The sequence below is a fragment of the Schistocerca cancellata genome, chromosome 6 (genome assembly GCF_023864275.1).
Source record: "Schistocerca cancellata isolate TAMUIC-IGC-003103 chromosome 6, iqSchCanc2.1, whole genome shotgun sequence".
Lineage (NCBI taxonomy): Eukaryota > Metazoa > Arthropoda > Insecta > Orthoptera > Acrididae > Schistocerca > Schistocerca cancellata.
The window spans coordinates 518,702,999-518,725,253 of record NC_064631.1 but is presented as its reverse complement, the minus strand read 5'-3'; the positions used below and the strand labels follow the sequence as shown (position 1 = coordinate 518,725,253).

The following is a 22,255-nucleotide window of genomic DNA, read 5'->3' as shown; positions in this document are numbered from 1 at the left end:
CCTTCTTCTAGTCAAGTTGTGCCACAAATTTCTCTTCTCTCCAATTCTATTCAATTCCTCCTCATTAGTTATGTGATCTACCCATCTAATCTTCAGCATTCTTCTGTAGCACCACATTTCGAAAGCTTCTATTCTCTTCTTGTCCAAACTATTTATCGTCCAAGTTACACTTCCATATATGGTTACAATCCATACAAATACTTTCAGAAACGACTTCCTCACATTTAAATCTAAACTCGATGTTAACAAATTTCTCTTCTTCATAAACACTTTCCTTGCCATTGCCGGTCTACATTTTATACCCTCTCTACTGCAAATCATCATTACTGATATGGATGTAGAAGTCATCTGATTACTCCTGTTTCCTTTCTTGATTATTGGTATAATCTGTGCAACTTTCTCGTCTTTAGTTACTGATATTTCGTAAAGTGAGCAGCTGTATATGACAGCTAATTATGAAGCTTTGTATCAGCATACTCTGAAATGAATCTAACTGGTATACAACTTGAACGGTAAGACGTGTTTCTTAAGTGATTAGAGCTGCTTCGACACACTGAGGACACCTACTTCTAAATTACTCATGTCGTCAGCAGTTCATGTTTCGAATTCTAGAATATTTACTTCGTTTTCTTTGGTGAAAGAATTTTGGAAAACTGTGTTTGGTAACTGCGCTTTATTGGCACTGTTATCGGTAACATTCCCATCGCTAATACCATATCTCTGAAATGACACTGATAATGACGGAGCAAAAAATAATGTATAAACGTTACGCAGTACTTCACAAACTACGTTTATTTTTCACTGTTTTCTCGCCGCGTTTATACATCTACTTGAAGCGACAGCAAGTTTCGTTAGTTATTTTCATCCTCATTCATTGTGGGACGCTACGCTTCTCGAAACACGTCACAGAAATCCCATTCTGAAATCTCCGGCGGGTGAGTAGGATGTCCTGGAGGAGAGATACTATTAAGATATGAGGCCGAGGCTGGGTAACGACTTCTGCAGCATATATACACAGCGGGTCGCTCTATCGGAACATTAGTTTCTCAGTCTTCAGACAGAACGAGTCATCATGAGGGCGTTTCTCGTAAGTAGCATGTCCCAGTTATCTGATTTCAGTGAAAATGGCTCTGAGCACTATGGGACCTAACTACTGAGGTCATCAGTCCCCTAGAACTTAGAATTACTTAAACCTAACTAACCTAAGGACATCACACACATCCATGCCCGAGGCAGGATTCGAACCTGCGACCGTAGCGGTCACGCGGATCCAAACTGACGCGCTTAGAACCGCACGGCCACACCGGCCGGCTAATTTAAGTGAAAAAGGTCGCTCTTCGACTTAAATATTCGTTTTAAGCGTTGTTAACGGCGTAACAGCACGAAAGTGTCACGTAGACGCTCGGTCAACTACTGTGGCAGACGCTGCAAAAGAGGCGCTCTGCGACACGTTGTAGCTTACTGTTATAATTCCAAGAGAGTAGACTCCTACAAGAATCAACCAGTATATTGCTTACTCCTTCGCATATCTCGCGGAAAGGCCTTGAAAGTAAAATTAGAGATATTCGAGCACACAGAGAGTTTAACCACTGATCGTTCTTCCTGTGAACATTCGCAACTGGAACAGGAAAGCAGGAGAGTGAGTGTGGCACACAAAGTAACCCCCGTCACGCACCGTAAGATGGCTTGAGGAGTATAAATGTAGCTGCAGAAGTAAACGTGAAGTGGGTGTGCAGCAAAACTGATACCAGCTACTTACCCACAATGGCATGACAAAGATAACAATTCGTTAAATTATATCTTCTTATGAACTTCTATAAATCGAATGCGAATTTTGATTCGTATTTAACAAGACAGACTGTAGTGACATTTCTTTAAAGTCAGTACTGCCATTAGACTGTCGTTTATTTATAGTGTTACATTTACACGGCTTCAAACTGCCATTTTCAAGTGTTTTAAGTGTTATAAACTGCCTAAGATGGCATCTTAGGCAATTTATAACACTGTATTTTATAACACTGTATTTTAATACGATAGTATGCCATCTTAGGCAATTTATAACACTTAAAACACTTGAAAATGGCACTTTGAAGCCGTGTAAATGTAACACTGTAAATAAACAACAGTCTAACGGCGGTACTTCAAAATGATTCAAATGGCTCTAAGCACTATGGGACTTAACTTCTGAGGTCATCAGTCCCCAGGGACTTAGAACTACTTAAACCTAACTAACCTAAAGACATCACACACATCCATGTCCGAGGCAGGATTCGAACCTGCGACCGTTGCAGCCGCGTGGTTCCGGACTGAAGCACCTAGAACCACTCGACCACAGCGGCCGGCTAATGGCGGTACTGACTTTAAAGAAATATATTATGACTGTGGCCCCGCATTATGAAAAAATTATGTAGTGACATTATTTTTGGTGGGGTTGTCCGTACCTGCAGTTCCTCACCGATGTTCAATGTAATAGCGTGCTTCTTTCATTCTCATATCCATCGATCAAAAACTGGGTTGCCCTTTAACTGACTGAACAATAGCTAAACTACACGGGAATTATACGCAAAGCGTAACCATCCAAAGGGAGGTTCATGTAGTTTCATGTGATTAAGTGTATCAGTGTTGTTACAGTTAATCTCTGTGGAACGAACCACAACTTTTCTTATAAGCCTAGCATACACGAAGTATTCACCTCGGCAGCTGTTTCTTGTTATCATGAAAATAAGAAAGAGCGAGCTTACTGATCGCGAAAACTCGAAGGAAAAAATTTTTAGCAGACTTTGCAAGGAAGTAGCAGTGTATTACGCCACCTGTTACTACTAACTGTAGTAACATCAGGTTAATTTATTACAACCAACGAAAAATAATAAAGTCAGATTGGAATTTGAGATCTCGTCGACGATGAGGGTATTATTGACAGCGAAAGTTGGGTTATATAAAGGATGAGGAGGCAAACATGTCGTATTCATTCTAAGGCCAGCTCCTGGCATGTTCTTTGGTGATGTGAGACGATCACTAAGAATTTAATTTGAGTGTCTGACAGGGATTTAAATCCCTAGCCACAGCGCTCGCCAGATTGCAACCAACGGTGAGTGGTAGTATAATTAATTAGCAATTGTTAGTTTGACACAGCACATTCAAGTTCATTATATTCAGGGAGCATGGCTACCCAACTCTTATTTAATGGCTTTGTCAGTCGACTGATTAAGCATCAACGTTGTAACCCAGACGTTCGTGCGGGAGGCACCTCTAGTATTACACGTGGATGGAGGGTATTCTGGTAAAATTTGACATCGCATAATGGTTTAGACTTGGCATTAAACTATATATCGCCGCCTTCACTAGCTGTGCTGTGAAGTGTGACGACAACGTGGTACTACCTACAATGACTAAGACGTGTAAAGAAAGCAGCTTTTGAAGCCTTTTTCGGCTCGATGACCGCTCTGTTTCGTTAAAAATTTATCCAACTAAAGCTGTCTATAATTTATGTTACATAAAAGTGGAATTTTTACACGAGTTTCTCAACACGAGAAAATATTCCTGCAAGTTAAACGATCGATAAAAATTCTGCCGACCAGTCCGCAGATTTGAAATCTATTTGGTGGGCTAGTAGCCGTTAAACAAATTTGTTATTCTTCACACTTTCACGGTCATCCTCGACATGTCGTATACAGACAAAATATAGTTATTACTATACCTTTCGTATTTGTTTTTGCTTATGGGGTTGATCTGACGTTAACTGTCAGACAAAACACGTTCAATAGCTTACACGTTAAGTATTCAGGCTTAATTATGCAATTAATAAAGGAAGCCAACACTAATTGCGTTAAAAGTTATTTCAAAGTCTCTAAGAAGTTGAATAACTACAACTAAACTCCTCCCGAACAGCCCATGAAGGCCCAACAGTACTGACCGGCCGCCATGTCATCCTCAGGCCATAGCCGTCATTGGATGCGGGATCAGCACACCGCTCTCCCCGCCGTATGTCAGTTACCGAGACAGGAGCCGCTACTTTTCAATCAAGTAGCTCCCCAGTTTGCGTCACAAGGGCTGAGTGCACCCCGATTGTCAAAGGCACTCTGTAGACCGGACGGTCACCCATCCAAATGCTAGCCCAGCCCGACAGCGCTTAACTTCGGTGATCTGACGGGAGCCGGTGTTACCACTGCGGCGAGGCCGGTGGCAAGAAGTTGAATAGAAAACTTTTATTCAGAAACAGTAAGAACTAGTATAATGGCGAGGAAGCTACAGAATTAAAACTTTTTAAGGAAGCGGTGTCGTCAACAGATCGGAGAGTTTTGAGATAACGGCTTCAAAAATTGAAAGCTATGTTCGTGGATGCTTGTAGTGGAGAGATCGCTTTTGAAGCTCTCTCTGGATGAACGACTGTTGCGTTTACTTCACTACAAAACGCTCTTACATTAACGTCCTAAAATTGAGAACCACTATCACTTATACCTAAAACAGTGACTTGACTGTGTCGTGACATTCGAACTCACACTAATTTGATCACACGTCATTCTCCATTCCGAGATAGATATTTTGGGTTCAACAGTGTCCGAAAGCTCTATCCCGATCTTAGATAATTTCATCAATGTGTCCGCTAAGTGCTGCCCACTTCTAATGGTAAATGCCAGACCATTTACGAGGGCGTCCTGAAAAGTAATGCCTACGAATTATTTGGTGAAAACTCTTAAAGATTTTCAAATAAAACAAACGTTATTAAGATTCCACATCTTTATTCTTCGTGTCTACATATTTGCAGCTCTCTGTCGCTAGAGTACTCCGGATTTTAGCATGTACATAGCGATGTGAAACGTAATTACGGTAATTCGGCGCATGAGAAAAAAAATGTGCTGTAATCGAGTTTCGAATTCGAAGAGTTCCTCCACATGAGGAGCACCCTCTTCTTCAGTTTGACACACGAGTGCTGCGACATCTGCAACAATTCCCGTCTTGGGTTCATCGTCATCGATAATCATCCATACAGTCCCGACTTCGCCCCATCTGTTCCCTAAACGTAAAGGACACGTTCGAGAACTTTACTTTGGGAGAGATGTGTTCACCGCCAGGGTGCCTATGCTGAGAAATAAATATGTAGGTTGTTGTTCTGCGGGCACCTATATACAGGGTTATTACAAATGATTGAAGCGATTTCACAGCTCTACAATAACTTTATTATTTGAGATATTTTCACAATGCTTTGCACAAACATACAAAAACTCAAAAAGTTTTGTTAGGCATTTACAAATGTTCGATATGTGCCCCTTTAGTGATTCGGCAGACATCAAGCCGATAATCAAGTTCCTCCCACACTCGGCGCAGCATGTCCCCATCAATGAGTTCGAAAGCATCGTTGATGCGAGCCCGCAGTTCTGGCACGTTTCTTGTTAGAGGAGGTTTAAATACTGAATCTTTCACATAACCCCACAGAAAGAAATCGCATGGGGTTAAGTCGGGAGAGCGTGGAGGGCATGACATGAATTGCTGATCATGATCTCCACCACGACCGATCCATCGGTTTTCCAATCTCCTGTTTAAGAAATGCCGAACATCATGATGGAAGTGCGGTGGGCACCATCCTGTTGAAAGATGAAGTCGGCGCAGTCGGTCTCCAGTTCTGGCATGAGCCAATTTTCCGCGGGCTACGCGTGAAACTTGCCCGCACGCGTTCTACCGTTTCTTCGCTCACTGTAGGCCGACCCGTTGATTTCCCCTTACAGAGGCATCCAGAAGCTTTAAACTGCGCATACCATCGCCGAATGGAGTTAGCAATTGGTGGATCTTTGTTGAACTTCGTCCTGAAGTGTCGTTGCACTGTTACGACTGACTGATGTGAGTGCATTTCAAGCACGACATACGCTTTCTCGGCTCCTGTCGCCATTTTGTCTCACTGCGCTCTCGAGCGCTCTGACGGCAGAAACCTGAAGTGCGGCTTCAGCCGAACAAAACTTCATGAGTTTTTCTACGTATCTGTAGTGTGTCGTGACCATATGTCAATGAATGGAGCTACAGTGAATGTATGAAATCGCTTCAATCATTTGTAATATCCCTGTATATAATAAAAAGAAAAGGTTCTTGTTCTGCGGGCACATTTTGCAAATGCCCAACGATCGTCTAGAAAAAAAAATTATATATATATATATATATATATATATATATATAAAATAAAATTATATATATATATATATATTATATATATATACATATAATTTTTTTTTCTAGACGATCGTTGGGCATTTGCAAAATGTGCCCGCAGAACAAGAACCTTTTCTTTTTAACTGATGATGTTAGTGGCTCTGTCTTTCTGTACATCTTCATCCATACCCTGGAAAAGACCTGACGGTGTGTGGCAGAGGGTACTTCTGGAACTATTAACTGATCCCTCTTTCCCTGTACCATTCGCGAATTGCGCTTGGGAAGAATGATTGTCAGTCAATCTCAGTATTAACTCTAATGTCTCGAATTTCCTCGTTGTGTTCATTTCGCGCGACGTTGTGGAAGGAAGCAATACGTTGTCCGGCTCTTCCCTGGACGTACTCTGCCGTAACTTCAACAGTAAACCTCACGGCGATGCACATCGCCTCTCTTGTAGCGTCTGCCACTGGAGCTTGCTGAGAACCTCGGTAAAACACCCGCACCGACTAAAAGATCCCGTGACGAAACGCCCCAATCTTTGTTGATTCTTGTCTCTCTCTTCTGTTAATCCAGTCTGATGAGCAACACTCAAGAATCGATGGAACAAGTGTTTTGAGAGCCACATCTTTCGAGGAAGAATAACATTACCTTAAGATTCGTCCTATTAGTCTGTCTGGCACCTGCTTTTCCTGTTGTTTGTTTTACCTAGTTATGCCACGTTAGATCGGTCCGGCAGCCAGCAGCAAGGATTCGATACGGTGACGTTGAACTGGAGGGGGACCTGGGCACCAACATCTGCCTGCCAGCGGGTGCTCGGAGGAACCTCCTGGATCTTCGGCCTATTTGAAAAGATGGCAGCTCTGAGGCCGATGTTAAGGGAGGGCATAGGCTAGAGGGCGGTTTCTTTTAAGTTAGGTTGCCCTGACTCCTGGGGCTACAAGAGTTCTGGAATAATACCGTCCTTCATTCTTGATTACTTTTGGCATCCGCATTGTGTATAACTATAAGGTATTTGCGGTTTCAGCTACCGCGGTAATCGGCACGCCTTGAAAGCTGCCCTCGGGGGTACTGGCGCACTAGTTTTAAGAATTTACCTTGTGTTATTCACATGTACTAAATTGTGAATAAAGACGGCTTTCGTAGTGAAATGCCTCGTCTTCAGGCGAATTACATCAGGAAACTCGATTAGCAATTGGCAGGAGTAACTATGAAAAGCTTCTGGTACCAAATATTTGCAAATCGCTTCTTGCGCACTGGCCAGATTAGGTTGAAGATGTGATGGTGGTAAAAAGGAGGAGCCACTGCCAGGAGCTACTATGACCCTCTTAAGGTAGCTAAATGCCTCGTCACCGGGTGAAGTAAATCGGCAAACTGGAGGAGCACCTAGCAGGAGTAACTGTGACAGTTGTAAGGTGGATAAATAATGGGGTATCGCTTCTGCTGCAATAGCCACTGTAAGCTTGAAAATGTGAAGGTGGTCGAAAAGGGGGAGCAACTGGCAGGAGTAACTGTGACTCTCTTAAGGTAGCCAAATACCTCTTTACCTGGAGAATTGTATCCTAGATATTTTATGGTAGTCATTATTCGCAACAGTTTGTCGTTAATTGTGTAATTTTACAGTAGTGGATTTAGTGTAATTTTACAATAGTGGATTTCTTCTCCTACGTATAGACGTCATATTACATTTATTTACGTTCAGGGTCAACTGCCAGTTCTCGCACCATTCATCAATCCTCTGTAGATCTTCCTCCAAATCGCCACAGTTCCCTGCGGCGTTCCCACCTTCATCTAGATCACCACATTATCTGCGAACAGCATTGTGGAATTTCAGACGTTATGCACAAAATCATTTATTTATAATATAAGTAGTAATGGTCCTATCACACTTCCTTGGGGAACTCCAGAAATTAGCTTTACATCTGACGGTTTTGTTCCGTTACGAGGGCCGTGTTGAATTCTATAACTACGGAATTCATTTTGATTTTTCTAGAGGAGATTTTCATTGTCCAAAAACGTCATAATACCTGAGCATAAAACATGTTCCTTAGTTCTACAACAGAATGACATCAGCGATGTAGCCCTTTAATCATGTAATTTGTCCCACGACCATTCTTGAAAACGGGAATGACCTGCACTTTTTCCAGTCACTAGGTACCCTTCGTTGCTAGAGAGACCTACAATAAACTGCTGCTAGAGGGTGAGCAAGGTCTTTCGCATAATCTCTGTACAACCTTACAGGTATCTATTTCCTCCAGATGCCTTTCCACTGCGATTGTAGTTGTTTTTCTGTTCCGCAATCTCTTGTCATTTCGGCGATCGTACGATGATTGAAGTTAGGGACCGTGTTACGATCTTCCCCAGTGAAACAATTTCGGAAGACCAAATTCTGTAATTCGGGCCACTCTCTGTCGTCTTCCATTTCGGCACCAGTATCGTCGCTAAGTAACTCAATAGATAATTTCTGACGGCTTACTGCACAATTCCTCATTTTATCACAAACATGTCCGCCCATTAATATATCTGTTGACTAAAATCTTCCTAAATATCCACCGTTCTTTTTTGAATAAGTTATCGACCAGCTCCCTTCTATTAATAGTCAAAGTCCCTGAAGCTTATAGTCCTTGTGGTTTAATAACTGTGCCGTAGTGTCTTAGTCTGACTTCAATGCTGAGCGACTTCTTATTGCAGAAGTTTTTCGTCTGGTGATATAATGGGCTCAATTTACAGATCCTAAGATTAATCAGTTCCTTGTAAGCTATTTCTGTTGAATTGCCTCACCCAGTTATCTAAATTTCTTCACAAGATTAACCTCTCACTGGCTTCAAATCATTCATTCTGGTCCATCGCTGACGTTTACTATGTATTTTGTCACTGGCTTCAAATCATTCATCCTGGCCCATCACTGACGTTTACTATGTATTTTGTCTTCTCAAAGGAGACCTGTAATCTATTTTCTCAGCTACCTCTGTATGTCGATCAATCTTTATGATTGCTCACTTAATACTACTGGCCAAAAGTGGATAAGTCACTTGATAACGTACACACATTGGGTTCTAGTTTGAACTGGTCTTCATTCCCCCTCTCTTGGGTCAGAGACTTCCTATGTTTTCAAATATGGTTTTCCAAAACATAGTTAAAAAGTGGCAAGAGTTCATTACCTTCTCTGATGCCAGTTTTGATCTCGAAGATGTCCGAGATTTGGCGAACGAAATTCACTTTTAGCTCTACGTTTATCAGAGTGTTTAATCAGATTTCTGTATTATCTCTCCGCTCGTGGACTGGGCGTTGTGTTGTCCTCATCATCATTTCATCATCACCGACGCGCAAGTCTTCCCTTGTGGCATCACCTCAAAAAAGACTTGCAATCCGGCGGCCTAACTTCCCGGTTGGAGCCTCCAGGCCAACAATGCCACACGATCATTTCATTTTTCAGTTTTTCTGCTTTTTCATCTACTCCTAATTCCTTCAGATTATTTAAGGACCAGCGGTCAACTGAGTCCGACACTTTTTCAAAAAATCAATAAGTACAACCTCATAGCCGTATCTACAAGTCTCTTTGTACCTAATAGTGTTTTTCAGGTTAAAAATCTGCTCTGAGCAAGAATATACTTTCCTGAAACCGGCCTGGCATTTCCCAGCCTGTTTGTCAAAGTGACCTCCATCTGCTATGGAACGGAGACTAACGAAACACGCCTGTAATTTTGACGTCCTTCTTGTCTCGTTTTTGAAGAAGTCGGTGGATTAGTGCCGACTGGCAGCCAGATAGTACCCTACCAGCTCTTCATATCTCGTCAAAGAGTTCAGCTGATTTGTTGAGAGTATCTTCATTCGACAGTTTCAGGAGCTCCGCCACAAATGAGTCATCTCCAGCTGCTTTATTATTCTTTATTGCTGATGACATGGTATTAGTAGCAGAAAGTGAATGACCTGTAAATAAAATTCTAAAAGATCTGACTGAAGCTTTTCTGGAACATGGAATGGGAACCAGTACAGAAAAAAAAACCTAGGCGATCGGCATAGGAAGAAGAACGACAAATATTAAGATACTGCTACAGCGAACGAGGCATTCGATAGAAAGAGGAGTTTGTTATGTAGCAATCTACATAAAGGTCTCAGAAAAAAAGCTTGGCAAGTGTTTTCTCTGGAATGTGGGACCCTGTAGGACAGAAACATGGACACTGAGACGAGAGGGTAAAACAAGGTTACAATATGTGATGGAAACAACAAGGTTAAAATATTCTGAGATGTGAAGGAGAAAGGAGAAGATAAGCCGGTAAGCCAGTGAGTAATGACAGGGTGTCGAAAAGGGTTGGAGATAGGAGAACACTCGTGCATTTTATAACAGAAGGGAAGAACTGGATGGGACATACGCTGAGACAGGAATGTTTGCTGACAGACTCTTTCGAAGGTCTAGTTTACAATTGGAGATCGAGGAGAAGGAGTAGATACAAGATGGTAGACGACATGAAGGGAAACGGAAACTACATGGATCTGAAGAGGATGGCAGGAGACAAGAGGGCATAGAGAGTTACCATGTGAAAACCTGCCTTTGGGCAGAATGCTCATGATGGTAGTAAGACCATCAAAGATCTGTTTAGTTTCAGTCTTAGATAGTGGATGTGAGTTGGTCAGTACGTGGGTAGCATGGCGTTAGGTAATTGTCTCTTTTGGCTTATTACAGCTGAGTAAGTTTTTAAATTACTTAGTCAAGATACTACACTGCTCCTTGTTGTTCAGGCCCAACTTTATATTTTCATCTCTGAAGTACAAGTTCAAGGCTTGATTCCCTTACAGATTAGACTTGAAAGTTTGATAGAAATCCCAGAAACCATTATTCCGAAAACATTGCCTTTAATAAGATAAAAAAATTTGGATGTGTAAATCACACCGTACAATTTTGATAGCATGGGATTTTGATTTCTTCACGGTCTGTTGCTTGAATATATTTATTTTCGTTTACTAATCAATTTACAACAATGCTGAAGGCAATACGGGTTTCGAATTGATTGCCTTTCGAAAGTCGGCCACTCAACAATGGAGCAGTTTTGATCAAAATCCATCGTCGGCATCTATTTAACAATATTGTAATACTGAAACAGCAGATAAAAAAATCAAGCAATAAACAATTATAGCTTGACTTTTTACTACAATAATGTCCCTGGATATGAACACATAATTTTATCTGTATTTGGTGTCTACGAATGTTTTACAACACATGCCAGAAATTAATTAATATACTATGTAACTGACAAAAGGTCGAAAATAATTGAGTTTTCAAGTATTTTCCTAAAATTTTCGTTCAGGTTCTTCTTACACAGCAAGTTCCGAAACAGCACTGACTATTGATCAGAGAATGTTTAAACCATTTCTATATTCTTTTCAACTTTCTTCAAAGCGTGTGAAAGTGTTATTATTACCTCCGTTTGTAGCCATATGTGACAGGTAAATGGAGGTGTGGTATATGATTGCAGTTGTTGGTAGTCGTGGTGGGCGCCGTCGTTGCGGACGAAGCAGTGGACGTGGCGAAGCCCGTCGTGTTGGAGGAGAAAGCTCAAGAGGTCAAAGCGGAAGGGAAGACGATTGAAGCCAAGGCAGAGGGGAAGGAGGTGGACCTCGGCTCCAGGACGGCGGTCGGCGACATCGGCGAAAGGAGCGCCGTCCCGGCAGCGCCCATCTACCCGTGAGTACCGCTCGACACTCGTCTGGCGGCGCTCAAGTCACAGGCTACAAATCCTCAGTGACGGCGTCACGATCGCTTTGGACCGAAAGTCTTTCACGAAATCTGCTGCCATATACAACACTATTCGTAACTACCTTTTGTCTCGATTGCCAAAAATCTTTATTAAGCAGTCGTCAGGCATTAATTGTTTCGTAGTAGCCCCACCCTCAGATTTGTGGCAACACTTACTTTTGTTTGATGCTGGAGCTAACCTGACGCACGTAATGTATGGTGAATTGTTAAAAAGGTAATATGGCTATCAAAATAAAAAGAAGTTACCGATAGTGTTACAGAATTCAGCATTCGTAGGAACACCTTTCAACAAGTGTAACATAACTCACACATTTAAATCTTGGAACAGCGAACCATTGTCATTATTAACATAATTTTCCCCCTTTCTTGAACAGTTGGTACATGGAAAGTCAAAGACGTGATTTTACGGCTATTACGACCGCCATATGATCCCTGACTCTTCCATGAAGAATCGTGCACGAGGGAGAAATTACAGAAACAAGAATATGAAATCTCGTTTTTTCACCAAGAGTGATTGGTATTTCGCATTCTACAAAAATATTCCCTTTAATAAACGATGACTAACTGAAACCCTCAGCTGCCGACAGGTGTTGTTGATATACCTCGATGTCGTCAGGTGAAACTGTGTGCCCCGACCGCGACTCGAACCCGTGATCTCCTGCTTACATGGCAGACACTCTATCCATCTTTTTTTTAAATGCTCTATCCATCTTTTTTTGTTTTTTTATCCATCTTTTTTTAATAGTAAAAAAAGGACTGTGTTTAAAATAAAGAAATAAAAAACAGACGAACGGGACTCGATCCAGTGGTTACGGGGCTTGAACGCTAACCATTTTTACCACTTTTTTTGTTTTTTTATTTTTTTTTTAATTTATTTTTTTAATTGTTCTATCAATCTTTTTTTTGGTGCCTAAAACCAGCGCCTTTTTTTCCAATGTCAGGCTTACCACCTTTGCTGACATACATTTTGTTGTACTACCACATAAATAGTGTCTACAGTGTCCATATGTTGACTCACTCTCTTGAACTGCGACTATAAGATTTTCGCGTGCATCCTTGGGGCTCGCCTGCGGTCTTCAATTTCTGATAGACTCCTCACAGATCAAACTTGCCTCGACGGTAAGAGTAACGTCCATACGGCGCTCGGTGACTACCGAGATATCATCGCATTAGCAGCGGCATGCCGAGTGCGTGGGGCAATCGTCGCTATTGACTTCGATCATGCGTTCGACAGAGTGGATCATACCATTTTACATGCGGTGATGGGCAGATTGGGAATCCCACAGGCCTTCATTCTAGTGATCATGCGACTGTTACACGGCTTGCGATCAAAGGTCTCGGTGAATGGGCGGGGCACTGACTACATTGTTATTTCAAGGTCAGTTCGTCAAGGTTGCCCCCTTTCGATATTTTTGTATGCAATGGCTTTGGAACCCTGTCTATATGGTCTCCGAAGACGGTTGGAGGGAGTGCCGTTGCCACAACTGACCTTTCATTGCCGCGCTTAGGCTGACGATGTGATGCTGGTGGCAAGGACAGGCGACGAAGTACGTACGGCGTTGGCATGGATACAGCGATACGGGATGGCAGCAGGAAGCGTGCTTAATCTACAGAAATCGCGCTGCATGAATGTCGGTCGAGGATTACAACCAGGGGAGGGAAGGGCCGCTCATGTTAGTTAAGACCATAAAATGTCTAGGTGTTACGTTTCACACGGATGTGCAGCGGACGGCAGCGGATAACTACCAACGCATATTGAAACTGATGCGTACAATGGTCCTGTTACAGAAATTAAGAGCGTTGGATATGATTCAGAGGGTGACCTATGTTAACGTATACCTAACACCGAGACTCACGTAGCGCATGTCCTGCCTTTAACGCGCACAATGGCATCACGGATACAAGCAACTTTCGGAACCTACGTGAGTGTGGGACACCTGTTTAAGATCCAATACACAACGCTTACGCTACCACCTGGAGAGGGCGGACTTGGTCTAGTAAACGTATATGAAAAGGCACGGGCGTTATTCGTCAGTACGATTTTCCGACAGTGGCGCGGTCAATTCCGTAATATCTCGGGTGCGTTGGCCGATGTACTAGCGCCCACTTCAATGCTGCCCCCTGTCAATATGGGCCATATTTCACAGAAGCTGTCACATTTCAAGTCTTTTTTTTGGGGGCTTAGCTATGTCAGAGATTCCTTCCCAACAACACGACTACCGACGACGCGAGATGTATACCAACTCTTACTGCGCCGGTGCCTCAGGAATACCCTGGAAAAGAAGTACCCAGACAAGAACTGGCGACAGATATGGCGCGTTATACGGAACGTTTACCTCCCAACGTCGGTACGCTCAACATGGTATGTGGTGGTAAATAGGAAGTTCGCAACGAATCAACGGCGGCACGCGATTCATTTGACAGACACTCCTCTATGTTTAGGCTGCGCAACAGTGGACACTGATGAACATCGTTTAGCATGTAGTGGGACGGCTCCGGTGTGGCACTTCTCACAACAGATATTGGCGTTCCTGTTACGCTCCGCCCCTCACAAAATTTCATCAGACACACTTTTTTTCCCCCAAGAATCTTATTTTCCGGTCCAAAAAAACAATGCAGTGATATGGGTACGGGGAATGGTGGTGGGCTACGTGTTTAACGAATCGGAAAAGGACAAAATTGATTTTCGGCATTTTCTCCTGGATGGACACACGAAGCTGCAACAGCATAAGAAAGATGGGCAAGACTTCGCTAATTACTTGCGACTTACATTTACCGACCCGCCGGCCAGATGGGGTGTGACGGGTGAGAGATGAAATAGACGAAGAAGCCGAGATAAACATCGATCACGCTTACGGACCCTTAGTTAATTTCGAGAAGACGACCCAGTCTTACACCAACGTCTGGAGAACGAGTCGATAGATGGCTCTCTTGCTCTATTGAACGTCGGGTCGTGAGCAGGTGTCGCCCCCGACAAGAATTTCATTTCATTGCTACAGGAGCATGTTTCTTTTGTATTTGTACTATCCGCAATGTCTCCATGTCTTTCATTTGGGCATTTTCAGTTTTATTAATTTCCTTAATTAATTAATTTTCTAAGCGTTGTGTATTGGATCTTAAACAGGTGTCCCACACTCACGTAGGTTCCGAAAGTTGCTTGTATCCGTGATGCCATTGTGCGCGTTAAAGGCAGGACATGCGCTACGTGAGTCTCGGTGTTAGGTATACGTTAACATAGGTCACCCTCTGAATCATATCCAACGCTCTTAATTTCTGTAACAGGACCATTGTACGCATCAGTTTCAATATGCGTTGGTAGTTATCCGCTGCTGTCCGCTGCACATCCGTGTGAAACGTAACACCTAGACATTTTATGGTCTTAACTAACATGAGCGGCCCTTCCCTCCCCTGGTTGTAATCCTCGACCGACATTCATGCAGCGCGATTTCTGTAGATTAAGCACGCTTCCTGCTGCCATCCCGTATCGCTGTATCCATGCCAACGCCGTACGTACTTCGTCGCCTGTCCTTGCCACCAGCATCACATCGTCAGCCTAAGCGCGGCAATGAAAGGTCAGTTGTGGCAACGGCACTCCCTCCAACCGTCTTCGGAGACCATATAGACAGGGTTCCAAAGCCATTGCATACAAAAATATCGAAAGGGGGCAACCTTGACGAACTGACCTTGAAATAACAATGTAGTCAGTGACAGACCTTTGATCGCAAGCCGTGTAACAGTCGCATGATCACTAGAATGAAGGCCTGTGGGATTCCCAATCTGCCCATCACCGCATGTAAAATGGTATGATCCACTCTGTCGAACGCATGATCGAAGTCAATAGCGACGATTGCCCCACGCACTCGGCATGCCGCTGCTAATGCGATGATATCTCGGTAGTCACCGAGCGCCGTATGGACGTTACTCTTACCGTCGAGGCAAGTTTGATCTGTGAGGAGTCTATCAGAAATTGAAGACCGCAGGCGAGCCCCAAGGATGCACGCGAAAATCTTATAGTCGCAGTTCAAGAGAGTGAGTGGTCTGTAATCTCCTGGCCTTCTGCCACCGCGTGGTTTGGGTCTTGGGATGATCATACCCTCCGTGAATTCGGCAGGTATCTCAGTCTGCGGTGACAGGAGTTCGTTGTACATCTGAATCCAGGTCCGTCCCATGAGGTACGCAAATGCGCGGTAAAATTCAATTGGGAAGCCGTCCTGCCCTGGGGACTTGTTCGGAGCCCCTCTGGCAATTGCATCTGTCAGCTCGTCCTCTGTTATCGCTGTGATGAAAGTCTCTGCATCCAGTGGTGGTCCTCTATCTGGCATTTCCGAGATGACATCATGAAGTGTCTCGTGGTTCACTTGTACAGGTCCATATAACTGGCGGAAATAGTCAGTAAACACATGTGGAATATCACGCTGCTTCACAACTTGCTGGCCAGTTTCAGAGATTAGTTCCCTGATCAATGTCCTGCGTCGTCGTTGGCGTTCACGTACTACGTGGTGCATGGAGAGGGTTTCGGCAGCAACTGTGTCCGCCAATCTCGCCCGGACCATTATACCTTCCATTCTTAGTCTCGTCAGCTGTAATAACTTGGCTTTTATCCTGCGCATGGCCGTGTGCCTTTCCGGCGATGGTTGTTGGGTCATCAGCTCCCTCTGGGCTGTAAAATAAAAATCAGCCGTCGTGCGGTTCCACTGCGATTTGTCCTGCCCGTATCGTATCAACGTTCTCCGTAACGTTGGTTTTGCGCATTTGATCCACCACTGGAGAACCGAGGTGTATGATCGTTGGCGGCGAACGCAGATCTCCCAGACCGCCTCTATCGACCGGCGACACGCAGTGTCACGTAAAAGTGCACAATTCGTTTTCCAGTGACCATTACTCCGCCATATCTTCTGACGCGTTAGTGAAATCGTACAGACGTACGCCATATGATCCGTAAAAGCCGCTGGCCCGATTTCGGCACCCAGTATCGCCGTCCGTAGAGCTCGTGTCACATACACTCTATCAAGTCTACTCGCCGAGTGTCCCGTTACAAGCGTATAACCCGGTCTGTCGCCATGCTGCAGTTCCCAGGTATCCAGAAGCGCCATTTCGGTAATCAACGCACGCAATTCCATGCATGGCACATAATGAGGTACTTGGTCCTTTTTGTCGACGACACAATTAAAGTCGCCGCCCACTATATAGTTATCATAGCGTCCAGCGAACAACGGTGCTATCTCTTCGGTGTAAAAGGTCGCCCATTCTCTTCGTTTTGTAGAGCCAGATGGCGCGTATAAATTGATGAAACGAACGCCGTCGACAGTGATCGCTATGCCACGTGCCGAAGGGAGAGACACGGCGTCCTCCAGTCCTATTCCTTCCCTGGTGAGAATCGCCACACTGCATCCACTTTCATCGTGCACTGAATAATGTGCCTCGTAGCCGTAGAACTCTGGCGGCGATGTGAAACGCACTTCTTGTAGGAGTACAATATCCACGTCCGCAGCGCGTAACATATCTTTCAGCATTTGAATTTTAAGCGGTATCCGAATGCCATTAATGTATATCGTTGCAATGCGGTACGCCTGGCGTGTGTTCATCAGTTGTATGGCGGTGTCATTAAGCGTCTATCTGCACCCCCGGCGCTCCTCACCACACCAAGTTGTTCAACATTTCCCGACCCCTCCCGGCCTCTGGCCAGGACTATCCTCAATCGTCGCGTTCGTATTTTCATTCTGTTCCTGTTGGTCCATTTCTTGTGCCCAGTCCCCCAGCATATTTCCGGAACTGGTCGAAGGATGGGAGGCAACGTTGTCACCGCTCTGATGTTGGACAATTGTCATCTCCACTTCTGCCTTCCAGTCACCAGAAGGAGAGTTCAAGTTATCGCCGCTGTGCAATTCCTTCATCGTCGATACTGTCGTTGTCGTCCACTGTCCCCTCGGGACTATGGGTATCGTCAGCAGAAGTCAGTCGACGCTTCTTTCTTCTCTTCGGCGAACGCTGTTTCCGTTGCCTTGCTCCCGCTTCGGCTGTTTGGGTTGCGTATCCTCCGTCTTGGGCCTGGCCTACCACGCTCTCGGTGGAAGCACTGGCAGCCACCACGGATGAGCCTGGAGCGGCCGTCAGCTGCATCTCTTGTGTGGTGTCCTGTGTCTGCTGTGGTGGAACCGGTGGTCGGAGTTCCAGTCCGTTGGTGTCCATGTTCTCTATACGGGGCAGCTGCTGGTGCCCATCGGAAATCTCCCTCACGTCGCCTCTCAGGGCTTCCACAAAGGTCAACGGTAAGACAGTCATCTGTTGTGGCGCCGGAACGTCATCCTGTAGAGTTTGCACTAAACGTCGCTGGAGGCATTCCGAGCGGACGTGACCTCCTTTCCCGCACCCCGAGCAAGTGCGAGGTTGCCCATCATAGATTATAATCGCTCGACAACCTCCTATGTACAAATAAGAGGAGACGTGCTTTCACAGTTCTATCCGTATTTGTCTCACCCCATTTAAAACGGGGTACGTGGTAAAACTCGTCCATTTTTCGGCCACATGGGATAGAACTGTACCGTATGGTCGAAAGGCGTCGATAACAAGTTCAAACGGGACCTCAAACGGAAGTTCGAAGACTCGTATAGTGCGGATCCCCATTCCCGCGTGATCGACTGTAACCACACCAACATTCCCGTCGGCATGACAGAAACGATACGCGTTCGGTGATCGTTGTAGAAGTCTTTCGCAAGCAGCCTCGTCAACAAGCTTGACATAGACGACACTTGAAACGATCGATAAATTGATTCCCACGATTTCCTGTGGATCGATTTTTACCTCTTCTCTTAAGAAACGTTCAATCTCGTGTGCCTTTGGTCGTGTATAGTCGTTCGCAAAACTGAACTTCAAAGTCGTTTTTCTGTACGAATGTGCCATCTAGTTCTAGACTCACAACACCGCACACGCGAAGCTGCTCCGGCGTAAACAAACAGGCGCGCGAACCACAGCGCGGCCGGCAGGCAACACGGTCCGCACTGTGTCACTGCCGAAGGCAGACTATCTGAGCCACCGAGGACACAGATGAATTGCACGCTTCCCGTGAGACTCACAGTTCCAACTGTCCACAACTCTACATATGTGATGTACCTTATAGACATTTGCCCATCCACTCATTACTCGCGCACGCTTTGGCGATTCCCGTAAGAGTTTGGGCAACCTGTGCGCATTCGCACAGACGAAGGTCAATGGCTGGGTAGCATTTAACTATATATGTGAAGACAGTAACTGATCTCGAAAGAACAGAATACTGTTGATGACCGTGCAGCTTTTCCCTGGAATAAATGATGACTAACTGAAACCCTCAGCTGTCGACAGGTGTTGTTGATATACCTCGTTGTGGACAGTTGAAAAATGGGCAAATGTCTATAAGGTACATTACATCTGTAGAATTGTGGACAGTTGGGAATGTGAGTCTCACGGGAAGCGTGCAAGGGATAAGTTCCTGCAGTCACGCTCTTCATCTGTGTCCTGGGTGGCTCAGATGGATAGGGCGTCTGCCATGTAAGCAGGAGATCCCGGGTTCGAGTCGCGGTCGGGGCATACATTTTCAACTGTCCACATCGAGGTACATCAACAACAAATTGGGTGGAGCAACTTTTAGCAGTCCAGGGCTGAAACAAGGTGGTCCTCATTGTTTCAGTTTCTCATATTATCGTGCATTCATGCTAACTGGACAGCAGTATTTGTAGCTCTACCGCTGCATTTGGCGCTGCATAGCATTCCATACAGTTTAAAACGGTGCCAGTCCCTAGAGAGAACATGTAATTTCCCGTGAAAAGACTGACAACCAAAAAAATCTATGATCTACATACAGAGACTGCTAAAATCACGGTATTTCCCATGGTGCTCAGCACTGTTCAATCTGCACTTCATTAGAGTGGGTGATAACCATTGCTAGAAATGTGTGAGAATACCGTAATGAATAAAAATCCTGTACCCAGGTACCAGGAGAGGATTGTAGGGACTTATGTACGAAAACGTAACAGTTGAGATTAGAGCTGAAGAATTAAGGGCCACAAGAAAGGTGTTATTTGCGCGCATGGAGAGCGAAATAATAATTCCTGAGTCATGACTGGTAGAGTGAAGTAAGGAACATATTTTATCTGAGTCGTTGCGTGGTCATCAAGATACTGTAACGGAAATTGTTAACAACTGCAACGTAGTAAAAACAGAGTATAATGTTGTAGAAATGGATGGATAAAAGAATGTAAAAGTAGCAGTAGCCCGGTACGTCTGTTAATAAGCAGGATAACAACTGTATTGTCCGTATTGACGGAATATTCGAGATATGTCATTGTCTTACATAGAAGACGAAGACAGGAAAATTACAAAGACGGTGATAAACTTAAAAAAAGTTTCCTCCCGGTGGTAGGTACAAATAAAGACAAGCACATAGAAAGTAGCGGAAGCTGCTGTGGTATTAAATGCAGAAGGTGTAGAACGTACTGGAGATAAAAAATAAAATGTAACAATAGTGTACCCGTACTGATAGTGTGAAAATGTTTCGATTATGCACTTTTGGGAAGTGAAGCTGTGTATCGAGGTGATTATGGAATATTATAAGCTATGGGAGCGTCCTGACTCGACGTGTTATACAGGTTAGAAAACACAAACGTCGGCAGTTGCCAATTCGAAACATTCGCAGACATAAACTGTGGCGGATTGGAGGGCAATGGTGGTTTAGTGAAGGTGTAATTGCTTTACCTAAGAGATCTAGACATTTTATAATCTCCAGAAAACTGGTTGTGTTGAGTGAGAAATTTAATTTGATGGTGGCTTTATGGTGATCAATAGTGAACTGGACAATCTATATTATAGTGATACCTAAATTCATTCGAGGTAATTCACTAAGGTGGTGAGAGGAATTGTATGTCATAATTAGACGTGGGAGGGAGATGGGAAGGGTCAAGGGAATCACATACTCAGATAACGTGGATACAGATAGCTTCCATTCGTTTCTGAACTAATTTACTATCTATGAAGAGTAAGTGACATGGCCTGGGGATATGGATACACAGGAAAAAGGCATAGTAAATCTGGAAGAAAGGCTAGGTAGCTATATGTAAGGTGTCACTAATATACCGATTGAGGTATTTTTTACGTATATGGATGTGTTTCTCAAGGGCTCCATAGATTAGAAAGTGTTAGACATTTAGCTCGCTGGAAGTGTGGTAGCAGAGATGCAATATAATGTTTTATGTTATGGTATATGTGCAGCAGTTATGGGGGAAGAGTGAAACAACTGGATGCAGTGAATTGGGGATGCAGCATGGTCAGGCAGTACTGGTTCATCAACAGTGTGATTAAAATGTATGGGAGATAGTGTCACATACGTCACTAAATGTTTCTTAGGAGGATTGGTCGGCGCCACCTTGTAGATCTTTGTATCAAACTGCACAGTCAGCTAATGAAGTCTGAGAGGCTTGCTGTGATAAACATGGTGATTTTACACTTTTTTAGCTGCAGTTTCATTTAAATGGTCTCTTTTCTAAGAGAATATAGATGATGCTAAATACGCATTTTGTGGTGCTGGATGCAAATAGGTTTACACTAGGAAGATGAAAGTGCAGACTCACTTTGCCCCAAACTGAAATGGATCTCACACTAAAACTGTTTGTTATTTCCAGGTACCCATACTCGACGTACTACTGGCCGTATGTGACTCTCGCGGCGCCTTCGCAACTTGCGCGCTCGGACGGTAAAGGTGTCGTCCCAGCAGCACCCTACTACTACCCGTATGCCTACACGTATCCCTACTACACGTACCCGTACGCACCTGTAGTGGCGGCGGCACCTGCACCTGCACCAGCACCAGCACCACCTGTTGGAGCATCCGTGTACTACGGCAACTGGCAGTAGCCGAAGCGCTGCCCGCAATCTCTGATCTCGTCAAGGCACTCGCCAGTCCTGTATGTGTCTTGCAGGTCAAACTGAGTGGTACTAATTATCTTATATTTACATGTCTGCCTCATGTTACCTACATCTGCTGTAACATTTCTTCTTTCATGCACAGTATTTATACCATCAAAAACATTAATACTCGTGTGCAGGAAGTGAAATTATAAAACGATAAATAAATGTTCAAAGAGTATTTTTCTCAATTCAGCAGTACTTTTTAATCAGCTCCATTCCTATCTGCAAACTGATCCTATTTAAGTGAATAAGTCAAATAACTTATCTCCATGCCTGAAGCTGACGCACAATATCGGTTGTCTTCCTTTTAAGACAGTGCATGCTTTGCGAATGAATTGATTCTTTCTTTTTGCTTTCAGTTACCGTTTAACAGATGCAGCATCCATATTCCAAAGAGTTTTCTAATTCTGTTGAGAGGGGTTGCATAGT

The 22,255-nt window shown here is 44.1% G+C and overlaps 1 protein-coding gene across 1 annotated transcript; it reads left to right on the top strand.

Moving 5' to 3' along the window:
* The first annotated feature begins 1,072 nt into the window (after positions 1 to 1,072).
* On the top strand, positions 1,073 to 21,772 carry LOC126088409 (vitelline membrane protein Vm26Ab-like). Its single transcript, XM_049906548.1, has 3 exons — positions 1,073 to 1,087; positions 11,610 to 11,818; positions 21,541 to 21,772. Exons 1-3 carry the CDS (start codon positions 1,073 to 1,075, stop codon positions 21,770 to 21,772), a joined length of 456 nt encoding a protein of 151 aa, XP_049762505.1.
* The last annotated feature ends 483 nt before the right edge of the window (positions 21,773 to 22,255 follow it).